The 25,182-nt window shown below is 52.0% G+C and overlaps 1 protein-coding gene across 1 annotated transcript in view; it reads right to left on the reverse strand.

The window, feature by feature from the left end:
- LOC144226847 (zinc finger protein 185-like) overlaps positions 1-25,182 on the reverse strand; it is a gene marked incomplete at its 3' end in the record, with an annotated part of 35,165 nt that overhangs the window by 1,823 nt on the left and 8,160 nt on the right. The window contains exons 2-14 of the mRNA XM_077758363.1: positions 19,180-19,258; positions 18,870-18,990; positions 18,380-18,445; positions 16,258-16,296; positions 16,075-16,152; positions 15,366-15,455; positions 14,432-14,518; positions 13,273-13,356; positions 12,975-13,016; positions 11,469-11,552; positions 5,509-5,595; positions 2,349-2,453; positions 1,218-1,316 (exon numbers count right to left, since the gene is read on the reverse strand). Of these exons, the coding sequence (XP_077614489.1) occupies positions 1,218-1,316; positions 2,349-2,453; positions 5,509-5,595; positions 11,469-11,552; positions 12,975-13,016; positions 13,273-13,356; positions 14,432-14,518; positions 15,366-15,455; positions 16,075-16,152; positions 16,258-16,296; positions 18,380-18,445; positions 18,870-18,990; positions 19,180-19,213 (1,016 nt within the window). The remainder of the gene's footprint in view (positions 1-1,217; positions 1,317-2,348; positions 2,454-5,508; positions 5,596-11,468; positions 11,553-12,974; positions 13,017-13,272; positions 13,357-14,431; positions 14,519-15,365; positions 15,456-16,074; positions 16,153-16,257; positions 16,297-18,379; positions 18,446-18,869; positions 18,991-19,179; positions 19,259-25,182) is intronic.

Raw genomic sequence — 25,182 nt, forward strand, 5'->3', positions numbered from 1 at the left:
AAGACAATGTAAAAAACTAGGTTAAAAGTCATAAAATTCTAGAAGATTCTTCAGAGTGATTTGTAAGTTAATTTGATATTTGGCTTCATTTTAAAGAAACTGAAAGCAGAGAGCAAAGACTTTGTTTTAGGAGGGTATGTAAGCAAGAAGAATGATCTGGATGAACATTGAAAGACAGAGCAGTCAAGAACTTGACCCAGTCATACTGGACCAGAGGTATACAACAGCAACAGTTAGTCTGCACAGCTGTGCTGGCCGGCACACAGTGAGGCAGGCTGCAAGTGTTGGGCTTTCAGACAGTCCTCCCCACTAGTGGCAGCTTGGAGAGCCAACGCCCCAGCCCAGTGGCCTTTCCTTGCACCTGCTGAGGCACAGTGGTAGGGCAAGTGTGCTGGCTGGCAGCATGCCCTTGCAGCTCTCTGCAGACACTGGCTTTGTCCATCTGCTCTGAACCATAAGGGTGCTAGCACAACTTGGAGCTGAACTATCTGGGCCAACATCAGCATACCTATCCTTTGTCCCCAAGGATGACTCATGCTTGGTTTGGAGCCACTCAGAGACAGGTGGGACCTTTGGAGCCACTCCCTGAATCACCTGAGAAAGTGGACCCTGACTCCACCCAGATCCAGGAACTTGGAGCTCAGCCAGACATGCTTGTCTTCTCAGTGGGGCCACTGCTTTTTCTCTCACTGAACCACAGAGCATAACTGGCCAGGGAAGGTGGGTGGGAGAGGAAAAGGAACTTTGGGACTTGTGGAAGGAAAAGAAGGAAGCAGAGATGAAGGACCTCCTTCTAGCTTGTCCTCAGAGCTCAGCCAAGAAGAAAGAAGGCATAGATTCATCCATCATTTGTTTGTTTGTCCCTTCACTCATTCCCCACACATTCATCCTACCTCCTGGTGCCTGCCCAGGCAGGGGCTGAGCCTCCAGCTGTAAGTGGCCCCTTGCACCTGCTCTGGAGGATCTTGAGAGCCAGTAGCAGAGGGTAGGAGAACGAGCAAGATTCAAGCATAGGCAATTCTGATTTAAGTGGAAAGCACAGGGACAAAGGATGTGTTGGGAACAACTGGAGAAGCAAACTGTAGACCGGACTATGGGAAATGATCAGTGCTCAGCCCCCAGTAACCCAAGCAGTTTTGGCAGCTTGACCCTGGCCTGTCATCAGGGACACGAGAAATCAATAACTTAGGGCCATCTGCCTCCTTCAGGCAGCTTACCCTCCTCTCCCAGAGTCAATGTCTGCTTCAGTCGACCCTTCAGGAAGGAAGCCTTCAGCTTCCAGGGAAGCTCTGGATCCCACATTACCATCACTTGACCTGTTATGGGAAGAGAAACATTTGCTGACTCTGATTAGGTTTTGATCTAATATAACTAAGATGTCCAGAGAGCGGGCCTCAAGGACTAGAAGCCCAGGCTCCCAGTTGCCACCCTACACTGCTCCAACTAGAGGCAACTGGACATCAGCAAGTATTTCTGCTTTTCTTCCAAACCTGATGGAATGGGAGCGAAAGTGGAGCCAAAAAATATAGCAAAATTGCAACTTGGGAGGAGGCTGGCACAATGTGGGAAAGCCAATGGCTAACAGAACAAAGGGCAAGGCACTTGAGGCCACTAATAAATGATAGAGCCCACAGCAGAAACAAGTTCCCCCAGACATCCCAGGTCCCCTTCCCTCACTTCCATGACTGAGTCTCCATTGGGGGTCCAGAACCTCAAACTGATAAAATGGTGGCAGACTGTGAGCTCTTACCCATTACTGGTTACCAGCTTCCCATTGAAGAAATGCTCACCACACCCAGGCCTCCTTGGTCTGGCTTAAAGGACAGCTCAATGAGATGGTCATAGGATAGCTGGGAACAAGCATCCCTTCTGGACTCATCATCCCCACTGGCTCTGCCTACCATCCTTGCCAGCCCCTGCCATGTCTCCCTTTATCCACAGTTCATCCTGGAAGTCTATGCTAGATGCTCTGTTGAGGCCAATGCATCCTTTGGTCACTGACTTCCCCAAACTGCTGATTTGGCAGGCTGGCTTGCCCTGGACATCAGTAGGACTGTTTTCAGTGAGGGGCAAAGGCACAGTGAAGTTGGGCCAAGGGCTGGATGGGGGTGGTATGGCCTGGAGTTTTGTCCTCTCCTGCAACTGGCTTCCTGAGGGATCTTGGCAGGCCTGTCCCTCTCCAGACCTCATGTATTCCTTCATTTATTCTTTCAAAAGATATTCACTGAGGACCTGCACTGCCCCAGGCACCAGGGACACAGTGGGGAACTGGACAGTCCTGATCACAGCTCCATCCGTTGACCTTAGACCATGGGCCACATGGGCTCTATGTCCCTCCACTGAGTTACCTTTCAGGGTCTGGACTGGGGCTCTTGCAGGCCTCCTCCCCAGCCAAGTCTCTCTTGGCCTCTCTAGGGCTAGGGTCCTCCTTGTCTTTGAAGCCCAGGGAAGACCTATGGAGGAAAGAAACATAAGTTAACTATCCAGCTACACTCAGATGAAGGCAGTTATCTTATCCCCAGATGCCAACTGTCTCCAAGGAGCTTAAAGGCTGATATTGCAGGACTAGCCAATTCTCAAAATGTCATTAGTAATAGCTTCTGTTGATTGAGGGTCAGACTCCATTCTCATGATTCTGCATGCATTAACCCTCCACATAAACCCCAGAATATGGGCAGTGTATTTATCCCTGCATACTTTCTAGATGAGTGAATGGGAGCACAAAGAGCCCAAGCAACTTGCCCCAAGGTCCCCAGGTAACAAGGGGAAGAGCTAGGATTTGAACCCAGTCTGATTTCAGAGTTCTGGACTATAATCCTGTATGGTGTTGAGACTGCTCCTAAGATGCTAATTCAACCTCCCTCTATTCTCTCTGAAGTCATCAGGGAGCCTCATGGTGTCCGACACAATGGAGACACTCCTTTCATTGTCACCACTCAGGACCACTAACCCAGTGGGCCACTCCTGCCCTCTTTCCCTAATTCATATGTCATCACTGTGACACCATCTCCTACCTCTCTTGCCATACCGTCCCAGTCTCCTTCACCTTTTCCTCCTCTTCTGCCCCTTAGTATTGGTGTTCTCAGCATTCCTTTCCATCTGCATGCTCCACTGCCTTGCCCACCTCCTTGGCTCCCATGACATCAACTGCTACCCTCAAGCCAATGACTTCCACATGTTCTCACCTCTCTGTGCTCCTGACCCATACCTCCAATGCCTTTCAAACTGGCCCTCAGTCAGCTCACCCTCAGCGTGGCTAGAAGTGACTGCCACCAAGCTACCCTCGGGGGGATGACCAGGCAGCTGCCACCTTCACACCGGGATCTGTTCCCAGCCTGCTAGCCCCTCTCTCAATTCCCTTGATATTGTACCCCATGTAAACACTGACATTAAGTCCCATTATTTCAGCTTTCATCTGTCTGCATATAACATGTAACTTTCTTGAACCCTGACCTTTCTCCCAATACAAACCCTCAAATGCCTCCCAGCAATTTGCATTTTGATGCCCACAAGTAAACTCATTATATATTCATTTAAAAATACTAAGTATTTATGTCACCCCTCCTTGTAACTTCCCCCTGGTCCTCAGTAGTGTGGTGAGTTATGGAGCAGAAGGTGCAGAATGTGAGCCGGGCAGCCTGGGTGGGAGTTCTAGATCTGCCTGTTCTTGGCCGTGTAACCTTGAGCAAGTTACTTGACCATTCAGGGTCTCAGTTTCCTCATCTGTAAAATAGACATAGTGATTGCATATGCATCATGCATGGGGATACCTGCTAGGCTGTTGAGGCAGGGCAGGGCTTGGTTAATTCTAACTTTCCCTCTTTATTCTTTCCCCAAATTGATTCTCCTGCTGGAAAGTGGGGGAGGAACACCCCCATGGGATCTCAGTGGGTTGTTGTAGCTTTGCCTCTCCAAGACAAAGTACAGAAAGCTTGCGGATTCTGGAGACAGGAGACACAGCAGGGATGTTCACTGGAGGCAGCCTGGCTTCCTCCTGCATCTCTTGGGGTTACTTTGACCCTGTTTCTCAGAGAGTGGTCACCTTAGGAAAATCAATGAAGCAGCTTCCGATGTTGCCTTATTAAAGACGTTGTCATACTGGATGATCTTCAATCATTCCAGCAAACAAACACTCCCACATTTCTGTTCTGGGCCAGAGGGAATGTAGAGAACAGTTAGCTGTAGCCCGTGCCCTCCAGGCGCACAGAGTTCTTGGCGAATATTGATCCATGAGTAGACAACTGCATAGGCCCCCATATGGAGACCTGGGAGGCTGGAGCCGAGGGCCCAAGGAGGGAGGGTACATGAGGGGTAGCGAGTTCAGGCTGCAGAACCCAATCACGGTGGGGGGCATTGCAGGGTTTTCCCAGGGGGCTGGCATGACTACTTCTGCCTTTTAGAAATCTCACCCAGGTAGAGATGTGGAGGGTCTAGGGATGGGGCAATAGGAGAATAATAATAGGAAATATCTCTAAAATAGAATGGGTAGGACTCAGTGCCTGACTGGGGTGGGGGTGTGGAGAAGGAGGCACCAAAGAGGAGAGTAAAGGTACCTAGAGATCCAGCAGGACTCATCTTGGATGACACTGCCTCCAGGAAGCCTTCCCTAACCAACTCACTGGTGAGAGGCTGGTGAGCGGCCCCTGCTTGGAGCTCCTAATACCCCAGTGGGAATACACTCTGGCCTCCCTCCCTGGGATTCATGTGGCAGAATCGCAGTCTGGCTGCTTCATAGCTGCCTTCTAGGTCCTGGCGCAGGAGTCAGGTGTGCATCAGGTGCTCAGTAAATGTTAGTTGAGTGAATAGCTAAATGAGTAGGAGAGAGAGTGCTGTAGGATCCCTCCCACTACTTGCCCCTCCAAAGAGAAGTGGTCCCTCCCTGCTAGATCTCCCCTTGCCCCCACCCCAGCTTCCCTGGAGCCCAGCTCCTAGCAATCGGCCCCCCATCCTGCCGGCCTGTTGCATGGCTCTCGGCCTCCTATTTTGAGGCAGGGGCTGGGCCCTCTGTGCTCCTTGCTGGTTGTAGTCCTCCTGTCTCTCACCCTCCCAGCACCAGGTGTGGTGGCATCATGAGCTGTCAAGGCTGACCTGGTGACGCTACCCTGTCCCCAGTGGTCCCCTCGCACAAGCGGAGGGACGGCCCCAGTGGCTTCGGGGGGCTCTGCAGAGCCCGCGTCCCCACCCAGCACGGCCGTCCTGTCCTGTCCTCAGCGCTTGGCAGGGCCGCGCCCTCACAGCTTGCTGGTGTCTGCGTCTGCCTCCCCTACCAGATGGTCAGCATCTCTGGCCAGAGGGCAGTCACCACTGGGTCCCCGGGGCCAGGTCTGGCCTCACATGAACCAAGTGCTTGCTCCTAAAGAGGTGTGGGGTGAACGAATGACATGGAGGCAAAGAACCCAGGTTGACCACGTCTTTTACCAACCAGTCCCTGGGCCTGATCATTTGCACCCCTTCCTGCTGATCCCATCTCTAAAATGGTGTGAAAGGAGCCCAACAGGGCCCCCATACCTCATTCCTTCCAGGTCTGGGGTCATCAGGCGGAGTCCTGCCCCAGGTGTCATGATCTGCAGGTGGACAGCCTCCTCATCTCTTGTACTGCAGCCAAGAAAGAGAGCCAGGGACTTGCTGGTAAGAAAAGCCTCCCCCTTTCCCATCTGTGCCAGGGGTCCAAGGGCATTCTCCTTCAGGAGCCTCCTGGGTAATACAGTGGGACACCCCAAACCATTTGTTTTTTCTCTTGTCTCCTCTTTGACCTTTAGCTTTCTTGGTGCTACAGCTGAGCTTGGGCCACTGACTTCCAGGTTGCAGAGGAAGGAGAATGAAACACCCCTTTACCAGTCTCCCACCCTCGAGCCCAGCCCTCTTCAACCACAACAAGTGGATTCTGGATGGCAATGGGACTGTCCAGCTCCAATGCACTGTCTGTAGCTGCTGCCATGATGATGTCACCCATTTGCAGAGGTGAGCCTTGGCTATGGTTCCCATGGAAATTCCAAAGTAGCTATTTGTGATGCCAGTGAAAATTCTGGGTATATGGGCTGATGGGGACTGATGAGAAACAATATAGTAAGGAAACCTACAGACCAAATTTGGAGTGAGAGCCAGTGGGAGTAGGATATCAGAGACTTGAGGGATGAAGACAAGTGACCAGGTGCCTGTGAACTGGAGCCCACAGAGAATCAGTCATTCTCAGTACTCAGAGGACCCCTTTGAGGATTCCTGTGCTCAGAACCTGGCCCACAGGTGACCACATACATCCCTCCAAGTCTGGTTCCATTGCAGGGCCTGACCCCCAGCAGGCTTGGGCCACGGTGATGACCAGAGCCAGAGGCAATCTAGAGCTCTCTGGCTTTGTGGGGGTACTGGTCACCCCAGACCATACCTCCCCAGGTGCACAAGGTAAGGCCTAAGCCATCCTTTAAGACCCAGCCCACTTGCAGCCTCTCCTTCCTTTCTTCAGCTGCCTCTGGACACTGGGTTGGGCCCAGGGTATAGATGGGGGTGAACCCCAGGCCAGGTGAAGCCCCAAGTCTAGTGTGTATGGGGGGGTGGAGCAAAATAGGGGCAAAGTACCATGGGTCCTGGCTCTACTAAAGTGTAAGGCTGTGTACAAATCCAGCTCCAAGGGCACCTGAGAAGCTTCATGGAGATGTAGCCTTGCTGGGGGCCAGCTGGAGAGAGGTAGGGGAGGAAGAGGTAGAGGCTGGCAGGGGTCTGAAATGCTGAAGCCAAATCCGGTGTGGCAAAGAGAAGCCATGGGATGGGCTTGAAGTGGGGGACAAAGAGCTTCACATAATCAGACTGGCACTTTAGAAAGGCCCCTCTGGGGTCCCATGATGGGGAAGGAGGGGCCAGGGTGAAGACAGAGAGGTAGGTACTCTTCATTTTGGGTGAGCCGGTGTGACTTGGCTGCTCTCCTCAGAAAGTTACCTTGGGGTTGATCCTGACATGCGGCTCCAAGCTAAACTAGGAGGCCATAGAGGACTGGGTCACTGGGCTGCCTATGTATGTTCCTTCTGGGATTTGGCTGAGACCTAGCACTTTGGAGATAACTGGGGGAAAATGGAAGGGCTTCCAGGGACAGGGGGCCTGGTGCATGTGGGCAGCTCTGATCTCTGCTTGTCTCCTCCTACAATAGCAATGATGACAGCATAAAACACCTAGCCAGAACTGACCCCACTGGTGTTTCTTGTTATGTGGCAGAGGAAGTAGGAACAAAGTGTTACCCTAACCTGCCAAAGCTGGCACTTCTCCCTCAATGCCTTCCTCCTTTTTTGTCATCCCACTGAACAATCCCTTCTTGAAGACCCAGCTCAAATGGCACCTCTTCGGGAGGAGGGGGGGGCTATTATGGGTTGCACTGTATCCCCTTAAAAGATATACTGAAGTCCTCACCCCTAGTATCTACGAATGTGCCCTTATTTGGAAATAGGGTAATTTCAGATGCAATAAACTTAAGATAAACTCCTGGAGGAGAGTAGGTCCTAATTCAATGTGACTGGTGCCCTTATAAAAAGGGAACATTTGTACACAGACACAGAAGGAATATGGCCATGTGAAGAGAGGGGCAGAGACTGGAGTGATACATCTACAAACTGAGAGTTGCCAAGAATTGCCAGCAATACCAAAAGCTAAGAGAAAGGCCTGGAACAAATTCTCCTGCAGAGTGTTTGGAGGGAACATATAGCCCTGCTGACATCTTTATTTAGGATTTCTGGCCTCCAGGGCTGTGAGAGGATATGTTTCTGTTGTTTTATCTATGAGTTATGATAACTTGTGACAGCAGCTCCAGCAAATGCATACAGGGGCCCTCCAGCATCTCTTCTGCAGCAGCCCACCAGCCCCACTCTCTGACCAGACCTTCAACCACAGATGGCTCTAGTCTAATCTTAAGTTGTCAGTTAGTCTGAGAGCCATTTGAGACCAGGAGCACTCCTCCAGTGTGGCCCCAGCTGTCTGTGGGAGTACCTCCTCCCGCACCCACAACCACATTTCCCTCAGATGCTGGCAAAGTGGCGATATTGGTCTCTTCATTTGAAGAAGGCCCTGCAAATCAGCAAGCCTGTAACTGGGAGCACCAAGGCACTGTGCCAAGGACTTCATATGCATTATCCCATTTAGTATTTGGGGGCAGCCTCAGGAGGTAGGTATCACTACTCACTATTGTATACATGAGGAAACGGAGGTACAGAGAGTTAAAGTGGCTTGCTCAAAGCTAGTACAGGGCACTGCCAGGGTTTGCCTTGTGCCAAAAGCTGTGCCTTTACTCAGTGCTCTCCAGCTTACTCTGCCAGACAGCATGCTGGGGCACAGCCTGCTGGCCCCGCTGTGGTTGAATGAGGCAGAAAGCCAAGGAAGCTTGACCAGTGCTGTAACAGAGACAGCAGCCAGGCCTGGAGGCACTTGTGCAGACTAGTCTCTCTGGAAGAGGGTATTTGAATTAGTTCAGTCCAGAAGGTATATAGAAGTTGTCCCACAATGAGAGGGTTAAAAGTAAGATGAACCAAAGAAAATAAGTCCTGGGGTACATGGAGGGAAGGCCCACCAGGGGGTGGGAGTGACGGTAGAGACACGTAGTTCAGATGTGGGAACTTGGAGCTGAGGGGCCTTTGAGAGGCCAGGCAGGTCTGGTATCTAATGGAAGGAAAATGACAGCTGGGCAGCCCAGAGGACACACCCTGTGGGTGTTCTTGTGGTGTACTCTTTCTGTTCCAAACTTTCAGGCCTCCCTGAAGTCCCTGACGGGTTTGGCACCTAAGACAAGGGCTTTTCTCTTGGTTGGCCTGCTGGATGAGATGAGGAATTTACAGGAGATTTGAGCCAAGGGGGATACGGCAGGGGCAGACTTGGGGAGGAGGCAGCCTCATCAAGACCATACCTGGAGACAAGGCTGTGATATTTTCCTGCCTCATTCTGCATAAACCAGCTTTTTCTGAAGTGGTACAGCACCCAGTTTTGTTGAGTCACTGCTCCCCACAGGGCTACACTCCCTCAAGGGCACAGCCTGACCTGGAGTTTTCAGATAACCAGGCAGAGAGGAGCTGAGTGTGGGGAACTGATGGTGGTTGCCTGACCTGAGCAGTGCAGGACCTGTCTGATACAGTGGGGTCAGAAAGGAAGGCCACTCAGGACCAGCCATAAGCTTACCTGGAAGCTGCCTGGGGGGTTCCAGATATTTTGTGACTTCACAATCTGAGTGAAGAAGCACTATGAGAAGTATCAAACTAAGTATAAAGCTTCCTTGACTAGGCCCTGTTGCACACTTCTGATGAGAACTCCTTCCTTCCCATTGGAGACTGCCCCATTGTGAAACATCTCTGGTATCTAGGACTTTCTGTAATCTGGTACCAGTTCTGTTTGCTGGGGCCTCACAGGCAAGACTGATCTCAGAATTCTGACGTCCACAACTGTGAGACAGTATATTTCTGTTGTTTGAATCACCAGTTTGGGGTACTTTCTTACTGCTGCCTTAGCAAACCACTACACCCACCTTGCTATGACAGCAGATGATGGGTATTAAACATCCAAAGGATAAGTTAAAATGCCTTTCAAATACATATGTTGCAGTCCTAACCCTGGTACCTCAGATTGTGAGCTTTATTTGGAAACAGAGTCACTGCAGATGGAATTAGTTAAGATGAGGCTATACTGAAGTAGGGTGTGCTCCAAATCTAAAATGACTGATGTCCTTATAAGAAGAGGAGATTAGAACACAGACACACACACACAGACACAGACACGCACAGAGGGAAGAGCATGTGAGGAGACACAGAGGGGTCCATCTATAAATCGAGGAGAGGCCTCCCTCCCAGCCCTCAGAAAGAACCAACCCTGCTGACAACTAGATCTCAGACTTCTGGCCTCCAGAACTGTGAGACAATACATTTCAGTTGTTTGAGTCTCCCCATCTGTGGTCCTGGGTTACAGCTGCCCTAGCAAACTAAGTCCCTATGTCCCATCAATCCCCCATCATTGTGACAGGTGCACCTGGGTGGCTCAGTCAGTTAAGTATCTGACTCTTGATTTCAGCTTAGGTCGTGATCTCATGGTTTTGTGGTTTTGTGAGTTAAAGCTCTGTGTCGGGCTCTGCGCTAACAACTCGGAGCCTGTTTGGGATTCTCTCTCTCCCTCTCTCGCTGCCCCTCCCCCACTCATGCTGCCTCTGTCTCTCTCAAAATAAATAAACTTAAAAATAAAAAAGAAAGAAAAGTTCTCATGGACAAAAGTTCAGACAAACAGGGAGGATCAAGACATGGAGGCAGTGAAGAAGAGGGGCAGTGTTGCTGCTGGGGCCATGGCTCCAGGGTGGCCTCACACTCCTAGCTCCCTCTATGAGAAAAGGTCTGCAGCCTTGCTGTCTACCAGTCTATGCTATGGCAGGTGGCCCTATCTCCCTCCTAGCACAGAGGAGGTAGCCCTGAGGGACTGTGGTCACATACAGATTTTTGTGGAACTTGAACTGGGGAGGGAAGTAGAGGCTTGCAGTGGCATTACGAGAATGGCCCCTGGGGCCCCTAAAAGTGACCTGTAGAGAAAGGTGCTCTGCCTCTCTGGCTTAAGGGTCTTCCAAGGGTGCCATGGAGGCATAACACTTAGTAGACTTGGATTTAGACAAAGCTCCCAGTCCAGGCAGGAGCTTTAAACAGCAGCAACAACAGGGAAGTGGTGCTCTGAACAGGACTTACCTTGATTCACTGCAAAGTACAAGGAGGTATTGATTGCTCTTCATTTGCAGACAAGAGAGCACCATTATTTGCCTGGATACTCAGGGCTCAGAAATCAGAACAAATCAGGGCCCCGTCTGTAGTGAGATCACCAGCACTCAGCCTGGCTCTGCCCTGTCATCCCAGTCCCAAACCATCCCATCTGACCAGCTTACAGACCAGAGCCAGCTCATGGCACCCACCTAGGCTCCCAGCTCCTGGTGGGGCTGGGCAGACTCGGCATGTGCTCAGTCTAAATCGCCCGAGACACTTTGGCTCTGCCTCCATCCACACTGGCAAAGAAGGTAGCTGTGAGCAGGGCTGGGGACTGTAGAGCCTCCTTCCCCAGAAGGAGGCAGAGGACATAGCTGGCAGGTTGAACTTGGACAACTTACAGAAGAGCTATAAACAAGCCCAAGAATGGCAGGGCTAGTGCTCTGATGGTAGCCCCTCTCAAACCCTATGGTTAGTACTTTTTCCTAGGATGCTGGGCCCACCACTGGGTTAAGTTGACACAGATACGCATTAAAAAGACAAGAGTGATGTACTCTCTCTCTCTGGAGGCCAGGCTGTTTTGCTTCTTTTAGCCCTAGGATATCAAGCCAGAAAGCTCTTATTGATTTCTGTGCCCCATCTTGACACTGGGCACATGGGACCATTGACCCAGAGGCTCTGCAAGGAGATGACCTAGCAGAGGTTCCATAGTAACAGTGGCAGGCAAGCCTGGCAGCCACCAGCCCCAGGCAGAGATGAGTAATTGATTACCTGCTTGAGCCAGGAGAAGATCTTGCTAGAGCAGGTGGGTTCTGGCTCTTCTCAGAAGGCCTGTCCTCATCCACCACCTCAATCCTTTGGGCAATAAGAGAAACAGATGCACCACCTGTTCCCAGGGCACCTGTGGCCTTACTCAGCTGCCCTAGAGCTTGCTGTTCTTGAAGGATGTGATTTCCTTCAGTGCTGTCTATGGCCATGAGGTGGCCCAGCCTGAAGGCTCAGCAACTCCAGTTTAGGATAAAGGACAGCACATCAGGTTGAATAGTGTCCTTCCAAAATCCATGTCTTCCTGGAACCTGTGAGTGGGACCTTTTTTGGAAGTAGGGTGTTGGCGGATGTAGTCAGCATAAGATCAGAGTAGGGTGAGCTCTAAATCCAATGACCAGTGTCCTTATAAGATGAGGAAAATTTGGACACAGACACACAGACAAAAGGTCATAGGATGATAGAGGCAGAGATTGGGGTGATGTGTCTACAAGCCAAGGAATGCCAAGGGTTGACTGCTACCACCAGAAGCTGGGAGAGAAGCCAGGGACAGTTTCTCTTTCACAGCCTCCAGAAGGAACCAATCCTGCTGACACCTTGATCTTGGACTTACAGCCTCCAGAACCGGGAGACAGTACATTTCTCGGGTCTATGCCACCCAGTTTGTGGTACCTTCTTATAGCAACCCTGGGAACCTAATACAGCCAGTAAGAGCACATCATTATCTGTCATTTTCTTTGTGCTGCCATCACCCTTTCCTGACTTATTCCAGTCTTCAGCTCACTATGCCACCTTGTCATAGATGCTTTCCTTGTTTACCTCATGGAATATCCCTAAAATTCAACTTTCTGGAAGTCTCTTCTCTGTACTCCCCAAATACTCTCTCCCAGAAGATATTCTGTCTCAACTGATGGGGACACTCCTTTCTCACTCAACTGGAGTGTCTTAATGTCCTGATAATTTCCTGTCGAATTCTGTTCACCCTTTAGGGCCCATCTCCAATATCATGGTCACTTCCAAGGGCCTGGGCAGGCAGAGACTCCCAATGAAAACCCTCTGGACCCCAGCCCAACAATCCCTCCTGCCGAGGCATTGTCCAGCCCATCCCTGGTAGGGTGGGAGGGAGGGCAGGGGAACGACTCCTTTTCATCCTGGTAGCTACTTTTGCTTCAAAACCCCAGAAGCCCTTGAAAATACTAAGGCTCTATTGGGGGCCAGGGCTCTAACCCTGTTAGCAAGTGGAAGTTTCCAGCCATAAGCTATGTTCTGTCAGCCAGATCCTGCCTACAGAGAACTGCCTGCTGAGGCCACAAGTGCCACCATACCCACCTAGTTGCTCATCTGGCCTCCAGACAGAAGCCATCAGGCCCTCACTACTTCCCTTGCTCAGGGACAGGGGCCCCTTCCCACTCTGCACCTGCTTTCCATGGTGCCCATACTCCACTCCTGCTGGCAGGAGGCCTTCTCGGCAGCCAGCAAGAGGCTTGTAAGGCTTCCCTTGTGGACATTTACCTCTTTGCAATGAATGGGGCCTGCATCTCCTGGGCAGGGCTGCTGGAAAGGAAGCAGAAAGGCAATGTGTTGGACAGAACCCATGAACAACTGACATCATGACCAACGGACATCATGACCACTCTGCTTTATAGGGTCCCGGGCCTCTCTCTTTCTCACTCTCAGTACCTCATTAGCCCTGATGGCAGGAGCCAGACCTCTCAGTTTTCCAGAAAGAGCATTTGAGAATCCCAGAAGGTCTGGCAGCTGAGCTTACCCAGAAGCCAGGCCCTGCTGTGTCTCCTGTTGTGTAACTCACCTCGTGCTCTTCTTGGCTGCTGACAGAACATAGGAGTGCTCCCGAGGAGCTGTCTTCCTCACCACACTGCTTGCAGCCTCTGACCTGCGGTGGCACAGAGAGAGGGTATCTAATGGCATACGGCAGGATTCACTCTGCCAGCATAGCCCAGCAGCTACCCAGGATGGCTCAGGGCCACATCAGGGAGGCAAGGAAACATACAGACCAAGGGGAGGGCAGCCCACATTTATCGAGCATAGATTATGGGCCTGGCCCTGTCTGTGCTGGATGCTATGAATCCATACTGGCTCACTGAGTCCTTAAAACTTAGGAAAGTAGGTGCTAGTATCACCCACAGTTTACAAATGAAGAAACTGAGGCACAGGAAACTTTAGTGACTTGTGTGAGACCACACACCTAGCTGATGGCAGAGTGGGCAGTCAATGCTCAGCAGCCTGGCTCTGAGCTTCTGACTCTTCCCCTATACCTCCTAGGCCCGGGACCACTGCCATTGTATATTCTACCCTTAAGATTGTCCCATCTGCCAGACCTTTAGCACAGGAACTTGCTGTTTCCTAAGGCACAGAGGGCCCAAAGACATTGGGACTGGGGGCAGGCTCAGCCCAGGGGACCTCCTCAGAGACTAGCTGCTGCCCAAGCGCCCAGGCCTCATTTTGGGGTGAGGGGCACTGATACCTCCAGAGCATGGCCCTGCCACCCAGGTGTGCAGGGCCAGCCCAGCATACAGCATACACAGCATGCACAGCATACACACAGCACACGTGGCCTACACACAGAGGGCTCCTCCCAGAAGGATGGCTGATTTTGGTCCAATTTGCCCAGGACCCTTCTTAGCAAATTGACATAAAGTCCTAAAGCACCTCCCTCTGTATACTCTGTCCACCCACAGTTGAAGCCTCCCCCAGACCCTCATTACCTATGTTCTGCTCCATGAAAGGTTCATAAAGGGTCCTCTGAGCTGGCCCAGCCCTGAGTGGGTGGTTCTGGGACTCAATAAATGACACCTGTTGCTGGAAGCCACTCCTCCAGCAAACAGGCCAGCACTGATATTGTATATGTTGTACATTTCGTCACTGCAACTGGCACAATTCTTATGTCACCAGGCGACAGAAACTTGGGCCTCTACCCTGCCTGTGGGACGCCCAGCGGGCACCATTACCTCCGTTTCTGCTCATCAGATGAGAAGCGAACCTCCTCCTCTTCTGCATCCCCTGATGCTGAGCTACGCCTGACATTGTAGGGTGCCCTGGGAGACGTGGGAGGGTGTGAGGATGCTATTGGTTGTGGCCCCTCCTCCCCCATCTCTTCCCCTGCTTCCTATCACAGGCTGCCACCCTCAGTAGCTTGGCTTCCTGACTTACAACAATAATAGCACATGTTGGCATTGTTTCCCCTGAGCCTTTGCTCATGCCACTTCTTCCTCCTCGAGAGCCACTCCTTTCCTCTCCCCTTATTCCAACCCTAACTGTCCTCCAAGACCCATTTCAAGCCTCTCCCCTTCTCCAGAAAGATTTCCTAGCTGCTCCATGTCACTGGATGGTTGTGACAGGGATATAAAGCAATATAAAGATGTGGAGCCTCTGGGAACTGCAGATTCAATGCACACCTCTTTCCAGAAACCCCCTCCCTGGGCACATAGTGAGGGGCTTATTTGATAGGGGCCAGAAGGGGAGCCCCAAAGATTTATATTGAAGAAGCAGTTCAGATTTCAGCACAAAATACCAATCACTTATAGGCTGCCAGGGCTATCAGCATGTTCAGAATCATCAGGCCCCAGAGCAGCCTGGCTTACACCCCAGAGCGGGGCAGAGGCATGTCCAGAAAGCAGAGTCATCCAGCAGCAACCCCAGATCCATGGTTCATGACCCTTCTTCCAGACCCACTGGCCCCTTCTATAAGCTTCTTAGAGCCCCTGCTTTGCCTCAGATCAGAAGTGCAATGTGCCCCAGGTCACAGTGGCAACTGGTAGGAATGTCAGGCTGGCACTCCAGGGCCATGCTCAAATGCAAGCAACCAGCTGCCCTCAGCAGGCCTGCTGTTTGGGCTTGTCCTTGAAGGAGGGAACTGAACTGGGTCTGCAATTGTATACTTACAGCTTCTTGTAATCCTCGGTAGTCATCTTATAGCCAGAGGAGGAGGGCCGAGGAGGCCCAGTGGGAGCTGCTCTCAGCAGACCAGCAGCACTAGAAAGGAAAGGAGTTTCCATGTGCCCACTCCCAGGCCCCTTCTTGCTTCCAAATTAGTCCACATAACCCAGTAGGAATATGGCTGGTGGCCTTTCCTCTTTTCTCTCAGCCCTGCCACACACCCAGATCATCTGTGCCATCCTGAGCAGGGCAGCCCTCCTGCCATAGGTTGACCCAGACCCCTGGACCATGCCTTTCTGATGGAGCCCAGGTTCAACTTAACACCAAGGCACTTTGACGGCATGCCACTTCAGCCTTCTAAGAAGAAGGTAAAGTAAAACACACAGCTCAGTGCAGTCAGACAGCAAGTCAAGGCTGTGAACCCCAGACTCCTCCCTGTGTCTCTGCCCCGATGATTGGGGCCAGCCGGGTAGTGGCCCAAGGTCTCCCAGAGGCCTGGCTGCTGGGAAACCAGACTGCCCGATCTGGGTCATACATCCACTTGGGGCTTTGTGTCCCAGCACTACTCTCCAGGGCCCTGCCCTACACAGGAGGAGAACTGCCATCCACCACGCCTCCCCACCCAGGAACAGACAGAGTAATCTCTCTGCCATGAGCCCAGCCTAGGCCCTCACACCTGGTGCTTGGCCTAGGCCCTCATCCCGAGGACACACACCTTTTTGGAGCTCCGTTGGCCTTGGGGAACTGCCGATGTGGCTGACATGAGCTGTCTATGGGCTTGGTGAACACTCCCCTATAAGAGACCCCAGAAGAAGTAGCCCCGTGAGCTACCCTGTGAGAATCCAGGGAGCAGTGTGGGCAGGCATGGGGAGGCAGGTAAGGTCCTGTGGTCACCTACCGGATGATATAGCCAGTGGGAGCCTTTGTGCTTGGAGGCCTGCCAAGGGAAAAGAAGGTATGAGGTGAAGTGAAGATGCCCTACTTTCTTCCACACCCAATGCCAACAAAGTGGATTGGCTGGTGGGTGCCTCAATATGGTCAGAATAAGGGGAACAAGAGTGGTTGGACACTTCCCAAGAGAGCCAGCCACCCCTTCACCCAAAGCCAGGCTTCCTGTTCTGCTCTCTCATGCTCCCCAGGAAAAGTACCAGGACCAGCCCAGGATGGCCCTGGCTCACAGGAAGTGCCCAGGAAGGTGTGTTCCATGGCTGAGCATTTGTTACAGAGGGTTCTCTTCCAAACTCAAGCTTTTCCCTGGCCTGCCAGGCCCCAGAACTCCCCTGAACAAGAAGTCTTCTGGGATTTCTGACAACACTCCCACCCTCTATTCTCACAACTGGAGACTGCATGGTCAGAGGCCTGGGGTTGAGGCATGGCAGGGAGAGCCCAGAGTCCTGGACCTGACCACACCGCCTCCTGTAGGGAGGCTCATGAGGGACCAAAGGATAGAACCAAAGGCAGCTCCCCCACCTTTCCTGCTCTTCGGGACCTCTCTCCTCCAGCTCCTGAGATGCGCACATCACAGTCTTGATAAAAGTTTGGGAGTAGAGGGCATAGCTGGAAAACAGACTGCACATGCTGGGTGTCTCCTGCTTGGGAGCAATTTAGGGGGCTCAGAGGACCAGTAGTGGCATGCAGCAAAGAGCTGCGAGTTTGGGGTGCAGGGGCAGGAGACAAGGATTCAGCAAATGGTGTTTCTGTCTAGGAAAAGAGCAGCTTAGGACTGGAGAAGGAGAGGGAAGTGGTCTAAGGGAGCCCCATGCAAGCTGGTGGGAAGGGCAGTGCAGAGCCACAGTGTTCTCCATTATGGCAGACCCTGTCCTTAAAGTTGCAAGCACACTTGGGATGGGACCTGAGAAAGAAAGGCCACTTCCCCCCATATAGCCACACAAACATTTTTGGCTTGGGGAGGCTAAGTCATGGTCCCTGGCTGCCCCTTGGATCCACTCCATTCTTCAAAAAAGGAGGAGAGCCAAGGTTTATGTAAACTTCCGGGTATCCCTGCTCTAGGCCCTGAGTCACAATGTCCCAGGATGTGCTTTCTAAACATAGCCCCAAACAGAAGCCCAGGGTGAGAACCACACCACCCAAAGTAAACTATCCCCCTAGTGAGTAGACTGTCTTTAAACCATCCTCAGGCCTTCACCAAATTTGCCAACTGCAATAATCACAATCCATAATTCTCTATTTTATGTCCATCTCTCTGTTTGGTTCATGCCTATATTCCCTGCTAAGATATCAGTTCCATGAGGAGAGAGCACACACAGGACCTGGCTGGTAGTGGGTGCCGAGTTAGGGAGGGGTGGCGATTGGCAAGTCCATAGTTGTCAGGGGTAGCCCTGGAGACTTAGCAGTGAACTTGGATCCCTCCCTTCCAGCTGCTGCCACTGCCTCTATCACCACCTGAGAAAGGCCCTGGCACTGCCTTCACTGCCAACTGCCACCTGTGTAGCAAGACTCAAGCCTGAGGTTTGCATTCCCACCACTCACTGACTTGGCACTGCTTCAGAGCATCCACGACACCAATAGACAAAAGTCTTCAAAATACGAAGGGGGTGGGTTGTTCCCTTTGGTCAGCTGCCAAAATATGTCATCCTGAACTTGGGAGACCATTGGAACAAATGTGTCCATCTCTTCTGACACACTGATTCCTCAGTGTGCTCACTCAGCAATCACAACTCTATGGGAGAGTCACGTGTGCCTCTCAAAGCTGTGTAAACCACCTCAGAAATGTTTTCTCACTCCCTACAGAGACTTCTCAATGCCCCGTAAGCAGCTGGAACCATGGAGGCCCATTAGGTAGGCAGCCTCAAGGTCACACAGCAAGGCCAGGGACCTGACACCAATGATACCTGCACTCCCTTTCCCAAGAGGGAGCAGAACAGAAAAACCTGTCTCTCCTGTGGATTTGAAATGATTCACTGTAGATCCTGACATCTATTATGAGTTTGGGCTCCTCCTTATCCCCTGAAGACTGTGGCATGATGCCCACCCACCGGCCATCAGGCATCACCTCTTACCTGGTCTTCGGGACTTCCCCAGCTGATGAAAAGGATGTGGCTCGACTCCGACCAGGAGGCAGCTCTCTGGAGAAAAAGGGATCCTGAAAGAGTGGCTCCCTGCTGTCAGCCACCCTGCAGCCTCCATTCTAGAGGTTGCCTGCTGAGCCCCAAAGCAGGTGATGTGGGGTGCAGCGCATGCACCCAAGAACATGGCTCACCATTTCCATCTCACTTTCTCTTTCCCTGGCCTGCCTCCACATTCCACAGGCAAGTATGTACATGCCCATTCAACATCAAGGGCTTTCCCACTCTGTAACTTTGGTTGAATCTTGCCTTCAGCTGGATTGCTTTCCCGTGCTTCGCCCTCCCCAGCTGGCCTGTGGCCACATGTCCTGGCTGAAGTCTGAGTGGTGGAAGTCCCTCAACATCCCCAGGTATCGAAGGGCCTCTGTGGATCACAGCCCCACCCCACCTCATTGTTGCTGGCCTAGTAGCTTCCTGGACTTACAGGGTGTGGCCCTCGGATTCATCCTGCTTGGTGATCCAGCTCTTGTCCCCCTTCAGCGTGGTTCGAACCTTCATCTGCTTGAGGACATTATTGCGTTCCTCCTCACCTGGTAGCAGTTTCCCTGAAGGGGGGCAAGGCCAGGCAGCCTCAGAAGGGGAACCCAGCCCAAGAACCCTGACACCTCCCTTCCAAGGACCCTGATACCTCCCTTCCAGCCCTCCCAATATGCTGCTTTCACTCTGCTTCAGTGCTTGTGGCCCTTGCAGGGCAGGCCACACACCAGGCCTGGGAGAAGGAGTCCAGGTCTCACCTTTGGTGCTGCCTCCAAGAGCTGAGATACTCATGGTGCTTGCTCTGCAGATTCCTTCTCAGTTGATTCAGCAGGACTCCTGGGGGCAAAGGCAAGCACATGGCTTGTCACTTCATGCATTTATAATGGCTCGCAGGTCATCATGTGGTCCCTGACTACCCTTTGGGTATCGGGAAGCAAGAGTTGATGGAGTTTGGGTGGTGGGCAGAGGACAGGGAGTGAGTACACACTGGACCTGCCACTGTCTGGTGGTAAAACCACCTGTCTGCCTAGAGCTGCTCACTTGGCGAATGGGCTGCCATGGGGCTGTCTATTCGACAGATAGCTTATAAGGGCAGATCACAAACCCACCTAGAGATTTCCGATGGCCAGATTCCAGGCCCAGGTGAGTGTAGGGGAGAGAATGGCAATGGTGGAGCCCCCACAGGGCAGGATTCCTGGGAGCTGGCACTAGTAGACTCAGAAAGAGTGACTAAAGGAAGGGTGGGGGCTGGGAGACCAGCTGCTTTGGAGTTGGACTATCTCTCTCGCTCTTTAGTGGCTGTCTGACAGACCTTGGGCCAGTCAGCTAATGTGTCCAGTCTACCTCACTGTCCTCATTTGCAACATGGGATTTTAAAAAGTCTACCCTCAGGACTGCTATGAAGGCAGAATGCACCAATGTTCTTGCAAATGCCTGCCACCACCTGGCACAGCAAAGATCGCAGGGCAGTTGGACAGGAGCCAAGCAGCAATGAGTCTCAACCTGTCTTCACTGGGAGAGGGGACTGTCAGTGGTCCTCAGTAAGAACCCCCAAAGCTTGAGAGTGTGCAGCCCTGTGTCAGTCAGGGGTTTGCTCCATCTCCAGTGGGGAAAGCCCAAGGCCCCCCTGACAACTTCTAGTAGTGCTCAGTGACCAGGTGAGGGTTGGGATTTGGTAAGGAATTGCTGTTGCACTCTGCTTTCTCTTCCTCTCTCTATTCTTGCCCTGCTCTCCTTCCTTGTCTCTTCTCTGCCCTTGAGCCATGTGTTTCCCTCCTGTGGCCAGTGAAAAGTGGACCACAGTGGTCTCCAAGGCCTTCACATCACTGTGAAGATCTTTGTCTCAGAAGAGACTGGGGTGACCAAGCCAACTGTCCAGGCTGGGGACAGCCCGGTGCTGCAGGGAGATGGAAGGCCCATATTGTGGGTATAATCCCAGCCCTGGCTTGCCACAACTAGCACTGTGGGCCTCAATAGAAGGACTAGAGATTCAGGCAAGTGGGCATGATGGGAAGGAGGGGCCTTGGCCCTGCTGGCACAGCCCTAAGGCAGAGTAGCCTCCCCCTTAGGAGTCTGCCTGAGCGGCCAGGCCCTGCTGCCACCTGGCAAGGTCTGGACATGTTTCCTTACAGGTCAAAGGCACACTAAAATGGTTAATGCAGGGGCCAAGAGCAAACCAAATTTGTCACGTCAGCAAGAGCTGGCTTTCCCATAAACTGCACGGAATGAGCAGCCCAGGAGGCCCAAGCTTGCTGCGTGCCAGGAATGGCACCTCATCACAGCAAATGGCAGCCCCACTGTTCAGCCCCTGCACCAAGGCTGCCACGTCAGAGTTCTACTGAGCAGAACTCATTCCATAGGTGATCCTTGGACCACATACATTCAACTGTCCTATCCCAGCAGCCCACGGCGTAGCCCCACTGGGCAGGGCACCAGACACAGTTGCCACCTGGGATCTTGGCCCCTCAGTCACCTGGTGCTGCTGACTGACTGTGAGACATTGGGCCAGTCTCTCACCTTCTCTGGGCCCCAGCTCAGGGACTCCTACTGCTGAGTCTTTAGGTTCCTTCAGGAATTCATCAGATTCCCCTTGACAAACCTGTGGACCACATTGCCTAGAAGTTTCCTGCCAAATCAGAACCAAATGAGCCACCTCCAAAATCAGGACAGACTCACACACATGCAGAATGACAGAGGCAGAGGGGCCACTGGGAACTCTGGCCAAAGGGGTCGGGAGGGACACGTGTAAGAGCCCACAGCAAGGGAGGGTGGAGTTGCCTTAGGTCCCGTATGCACAACTAAGACCCTAGTCAGAAGACTTAAGGCTTATTGCTCCACCTCACCAGGCAAAGAACAGGGCTGATGTTGCATCTCAGAAGTCAAATGTCCTCTTTATTTTTTAATTTATTTTAAAAATAATTTATTTTTATTTTTATTTTTTATTTCTGAGAGAGAGAGAGAGAGAGCGAGAGCAGGGGAGGGTCAGAGAGACAGAGAGATACAGCATCCGAAACAGGCTCCACGCTCTGAGCTAGCTGTCAGCACCGAGCCCAATGTGGGGCTCGAACCCATGAACTGTGAGATCATGACTTGAGCTGAAGTCAGATGCTCAACCGACTGAGCCACCCAGGCGCCCCTCAAATGTCATCTTTGATGGGACAGTAAATTTGAAAAAGTCAAGAAGTAGTCTTCCCATGGGATTGAAGAAGGCAGCTCTTTGGAACAAGAGGCCTTTAAACTGATGAGCCCCAGACAGACAGATGGATACATGAGGTCTGAATCGATGTCCCAGCTGCAGAGTTGGCTTTCCCCTCCACTTCACCAGTCACTCCTCTTCCTGCACCCACTTTCATCTGTGCCTCATTCCCACAGCTTGGCCCACATCAGCCCTCACTTCTCACTCAGCTTCTGCTGGCTGTCCACTGTCTCTAAGGCTGGGAGCAAAGTCTCCAGTCCCTGGGCCTGGCTACTTTTCTCACAAATGCCCCGCAATGTTGACACTGTGCTCCAAGAAGACCATGTATCTCAACATCACTAGAAGGTGGCCTGCCACGGTAATTCTCATGCCTTTGCTTATGCTGGTCACTCCCACCTGGGATGCCCTCCAACTCCTCCTGCTGAGCTGAGCCCTGCCCCTACGTCAGGGGCCCACCTGTCTTGCCTGCTCCTGCTCCTACTGGGTTCTCCCCTCCTCTGACACGAGTGCCTTGGTACTGTTGATCAAAGTCTTCCCAGACAAGACCTGCTCCCTCCACCAACCTCAGCAAGAACAAAGCCCAAACACCCCCTCATACCCCCGACACATATCTGCACTAATTATCTGCACTGAAGGCTGGCAAGAGCCATGCTTCTAACTAACCATACATTGCCACCTCTCCTTGGACCCAGGTCTCTTCTCAGATCCACCATCCCCTTCATCCCCAATCAGTGGACAGCTGGGAAAACCCTCACTACAGACAGGAACAGCTCTGAAGAATGGGACGCAGACCACTCAGGAGTGTGTTTCCAAGGCAGCACTCACACACTGTTGGTGGGCAGGTCAATGGATGCATCTTTTCACAGAACAAATCTCTATATGTATTAAAAGCCTTGAGAGGGTAAGATCATTGATCCAGCAGCTCCCCCCACAGAAATCTCTCCTAAGGAGACAAATGAATAAGCAGAACAAAGTATACAAGAGGGGTGGTGTCCCAGTGTTGAGTATAATGGTAAAAAATAGGCAGTAATCTAAAATCCCAATAGTGATATTTAAACATAATATGATCCATTATTTGAGCAAATACTATGCAATATTACAAATGATATGGATATATAATGGTATTTAACAAGCCTTCATGTATATGGTTTCCATATATCATTAAGTGAAAAAAGTTTTTTTAAAAAAAGATGTGTAGGATGGTGCTGTTTACTTAAAAATACATGTACATTACAATGAACAGGAAAAGGAACACCTCTGTGTATTCTATTTTTCCTATCATGAATGTGCATTGCCTATGTAATAAGGGCTAAACAAACAGTGGTTTAATCAAATGAAATGGGAGCTGGGGCTGCTCAAAAGTTGGATCTCAAAAGTTGATGCAAGGTGAGCAGTGCCAAGGAAGGACTGGGAAGTGAGGAGAGCCAATGTATGCAATGGGGAATTCTCTCCTTCCTCTGGGGTATACATCCTGGGGGAGGTGCCCTGGGCCTGTAGGTTCCCTCTGGGCTGCTATGAGCAGAGCCTTGTTGCCCATGGCCCCACACACAACCTCCTCCAGGATCCTGGGTCCTCTTTACACACAGCTTGGGTGGGAGAGAGAACAGGCATGCATTTTGGGGGTGTTTCCCACCCCACTTCTGGTCTTCCTATTCCTTGGGGCACTTGGGCTTCTTGCACAGCCTTCTAGGCTTCCCTGGCCCATCAGGAAGGGCCACTTGGCCTGACAGCTCATATCTTTGTTTCTCATCCCTAAGTGGCTTCACATGGCTGTGACACTGTCCCACTGTCTGGACCTCAGCCTCCTCATCTGTAAAGTGGTGCCAAGCCATGAAGCCCATGAACTTGCTCACTGGGTCTCCTCCTGGCAGGATATTCCCAAGCCACAGCATTGTCACTGCTTAGAATTTGGTATCAGCTCTTTTACATCCCCCAGTTTAGGTGTCATGTTGGTGGGTGTCCTCATTTTCCAAATGGCCTATGTGAGTGCATTTCTAGTTAGGATAGCCTCTCTGTATACTCTTTCAGTACTACAGCTCCTGTTTCTACCTTGATAGGAAGTCTCCTGGTACCTTAGGAATTGTCACATTGCCCTCCTTAGGGGCCTGGCCTGGACCAGTAAAGGAACAGGTGGCTTATCAGCCACTTCCCACCCTAGCTATCCTTCATAGGGCAACACCTTGTGCCAAGTCCAAGCAGGGCCATATACCCAGACTACACCAGCCTGTCTCATGGCAGCTCAGGACCAAGTCTAAGTCCTCCTGAGCAGGCCAGGCCACCTCAGACACTAGATGGGTGCCCCCAGCCCACTCTCCTGGCTCTTCACACCCTTCTTTATCCTTCTTCCATTAGTATGTAGATGTCTCTTGGAGTAGGCAGGGGGGACATTCTTAGCAAGGATGAGTGGGGCAGGTGGCGACAGGCGCTCCTGATGCAGATGGCCTCTGAATGCACCTTCCTCCCAACTGCTGAAGCCTCTGAAGGCTTTCCAGCAACCTCCCAGTGAAGGGCCCTCTGGCCCTGATTGGATATAAAGAAGGAAAGAGCCAATGAGGGAGTGCAAGGAGCCTGTTTTTCCCAGGCCACAGCAAGCCTGGTGTGGTCAGGGAGTGGAGTTGGAGCTGATGCAAGCAGGAGCTGATGCAGACAGATTAGCAGGAGGGAGGGAGCCAGGGAGTTGCAAGACAGTGACGCAAATGCTTGGCTGATGCATGAGGAGACAGAGATGGAGAGAGAAGAGGCAGGAGGAGGGGCTCTGCCCTAAAAGGACGTGTTCTGTCTCCAAGATGAGAAGACTAATTCAGAGAACATTTTCTAGAATTGCCACCCAGCTTGATTCTCCATGTTATGCACACCCCTTTTCTCAAGCAGGCTTCTGTTTCTTTGCCCTTGCAGCTACCTCTTTGCCAAATGGCCTTGAGCCTCTGCCCAGGTAGCAGGCAGAGGAGCCCTCAAGTCCCACAGCCCCTTGGCTAGTCCCATTCTCAGTCACACTGCACTAAAAATGTCTGCATTTCCCACTAACCTGGAAAGAAAAGGAAATCACAGAAGAGGAAGAAGGAGTAGGGGTACCGAGTCCACCTCGGGTAGACACCACAGCAGCCCTGGACCTGGAGGGGCATCTGCCCTGGTGGCTGTCTCTGGACCCTGAGTGTCACCCATCCTGGAGTCCTCAGTCTGGTGCTGCTGCTGCTGCTCTCATGCCAGCCTGCCCCAGGACTGAAATGCCTTTCCCCACCTCCCCCAGCACAGTTGGGACCAGCTGGCTTCTTCCAGACATCTGGGTGAACACCAACAGGCAGGCAAGGTGGCTGGGCCTGTGAACACAAACAGCCTGGACATCTGTCCTGTGGGCCCACCCCAGCCCCAGCATCCCTGGCCTGGGATCTTTGTACCAAGGGCCTGTGTAAAAAGAGACAACAAGTTGAGTGAGTGGGTGGCTGGGGAATGGGGGAATGCTGGATGCCAGGCAGGGATCTCCAAGGCAAATTGGGAGGGAAGAACAAAACATCCTTAGCTTTGCACACAGAGGAGCTGCAGCCCAAGGACACAGGTGTTGGGACTT

The sequence above is a fragment of the Crocuta crocuta genome, unplaced genomic scaffold (genome assembly GCF_008692635.1).
Source record: "Crocuta crocuta isolate KB4526 unplaced genomic scaffold, BGI_CrCroc_1.0 scaffold2141, whole genome shotgun sequence".
NCBI classification, from domain to species: domain Eukaryota; kingdom Metazoa; phylum Chordata; class Mammalia; order Carnivora; family Hyaenidae; genus Crocuta; species Crocuta crocuta.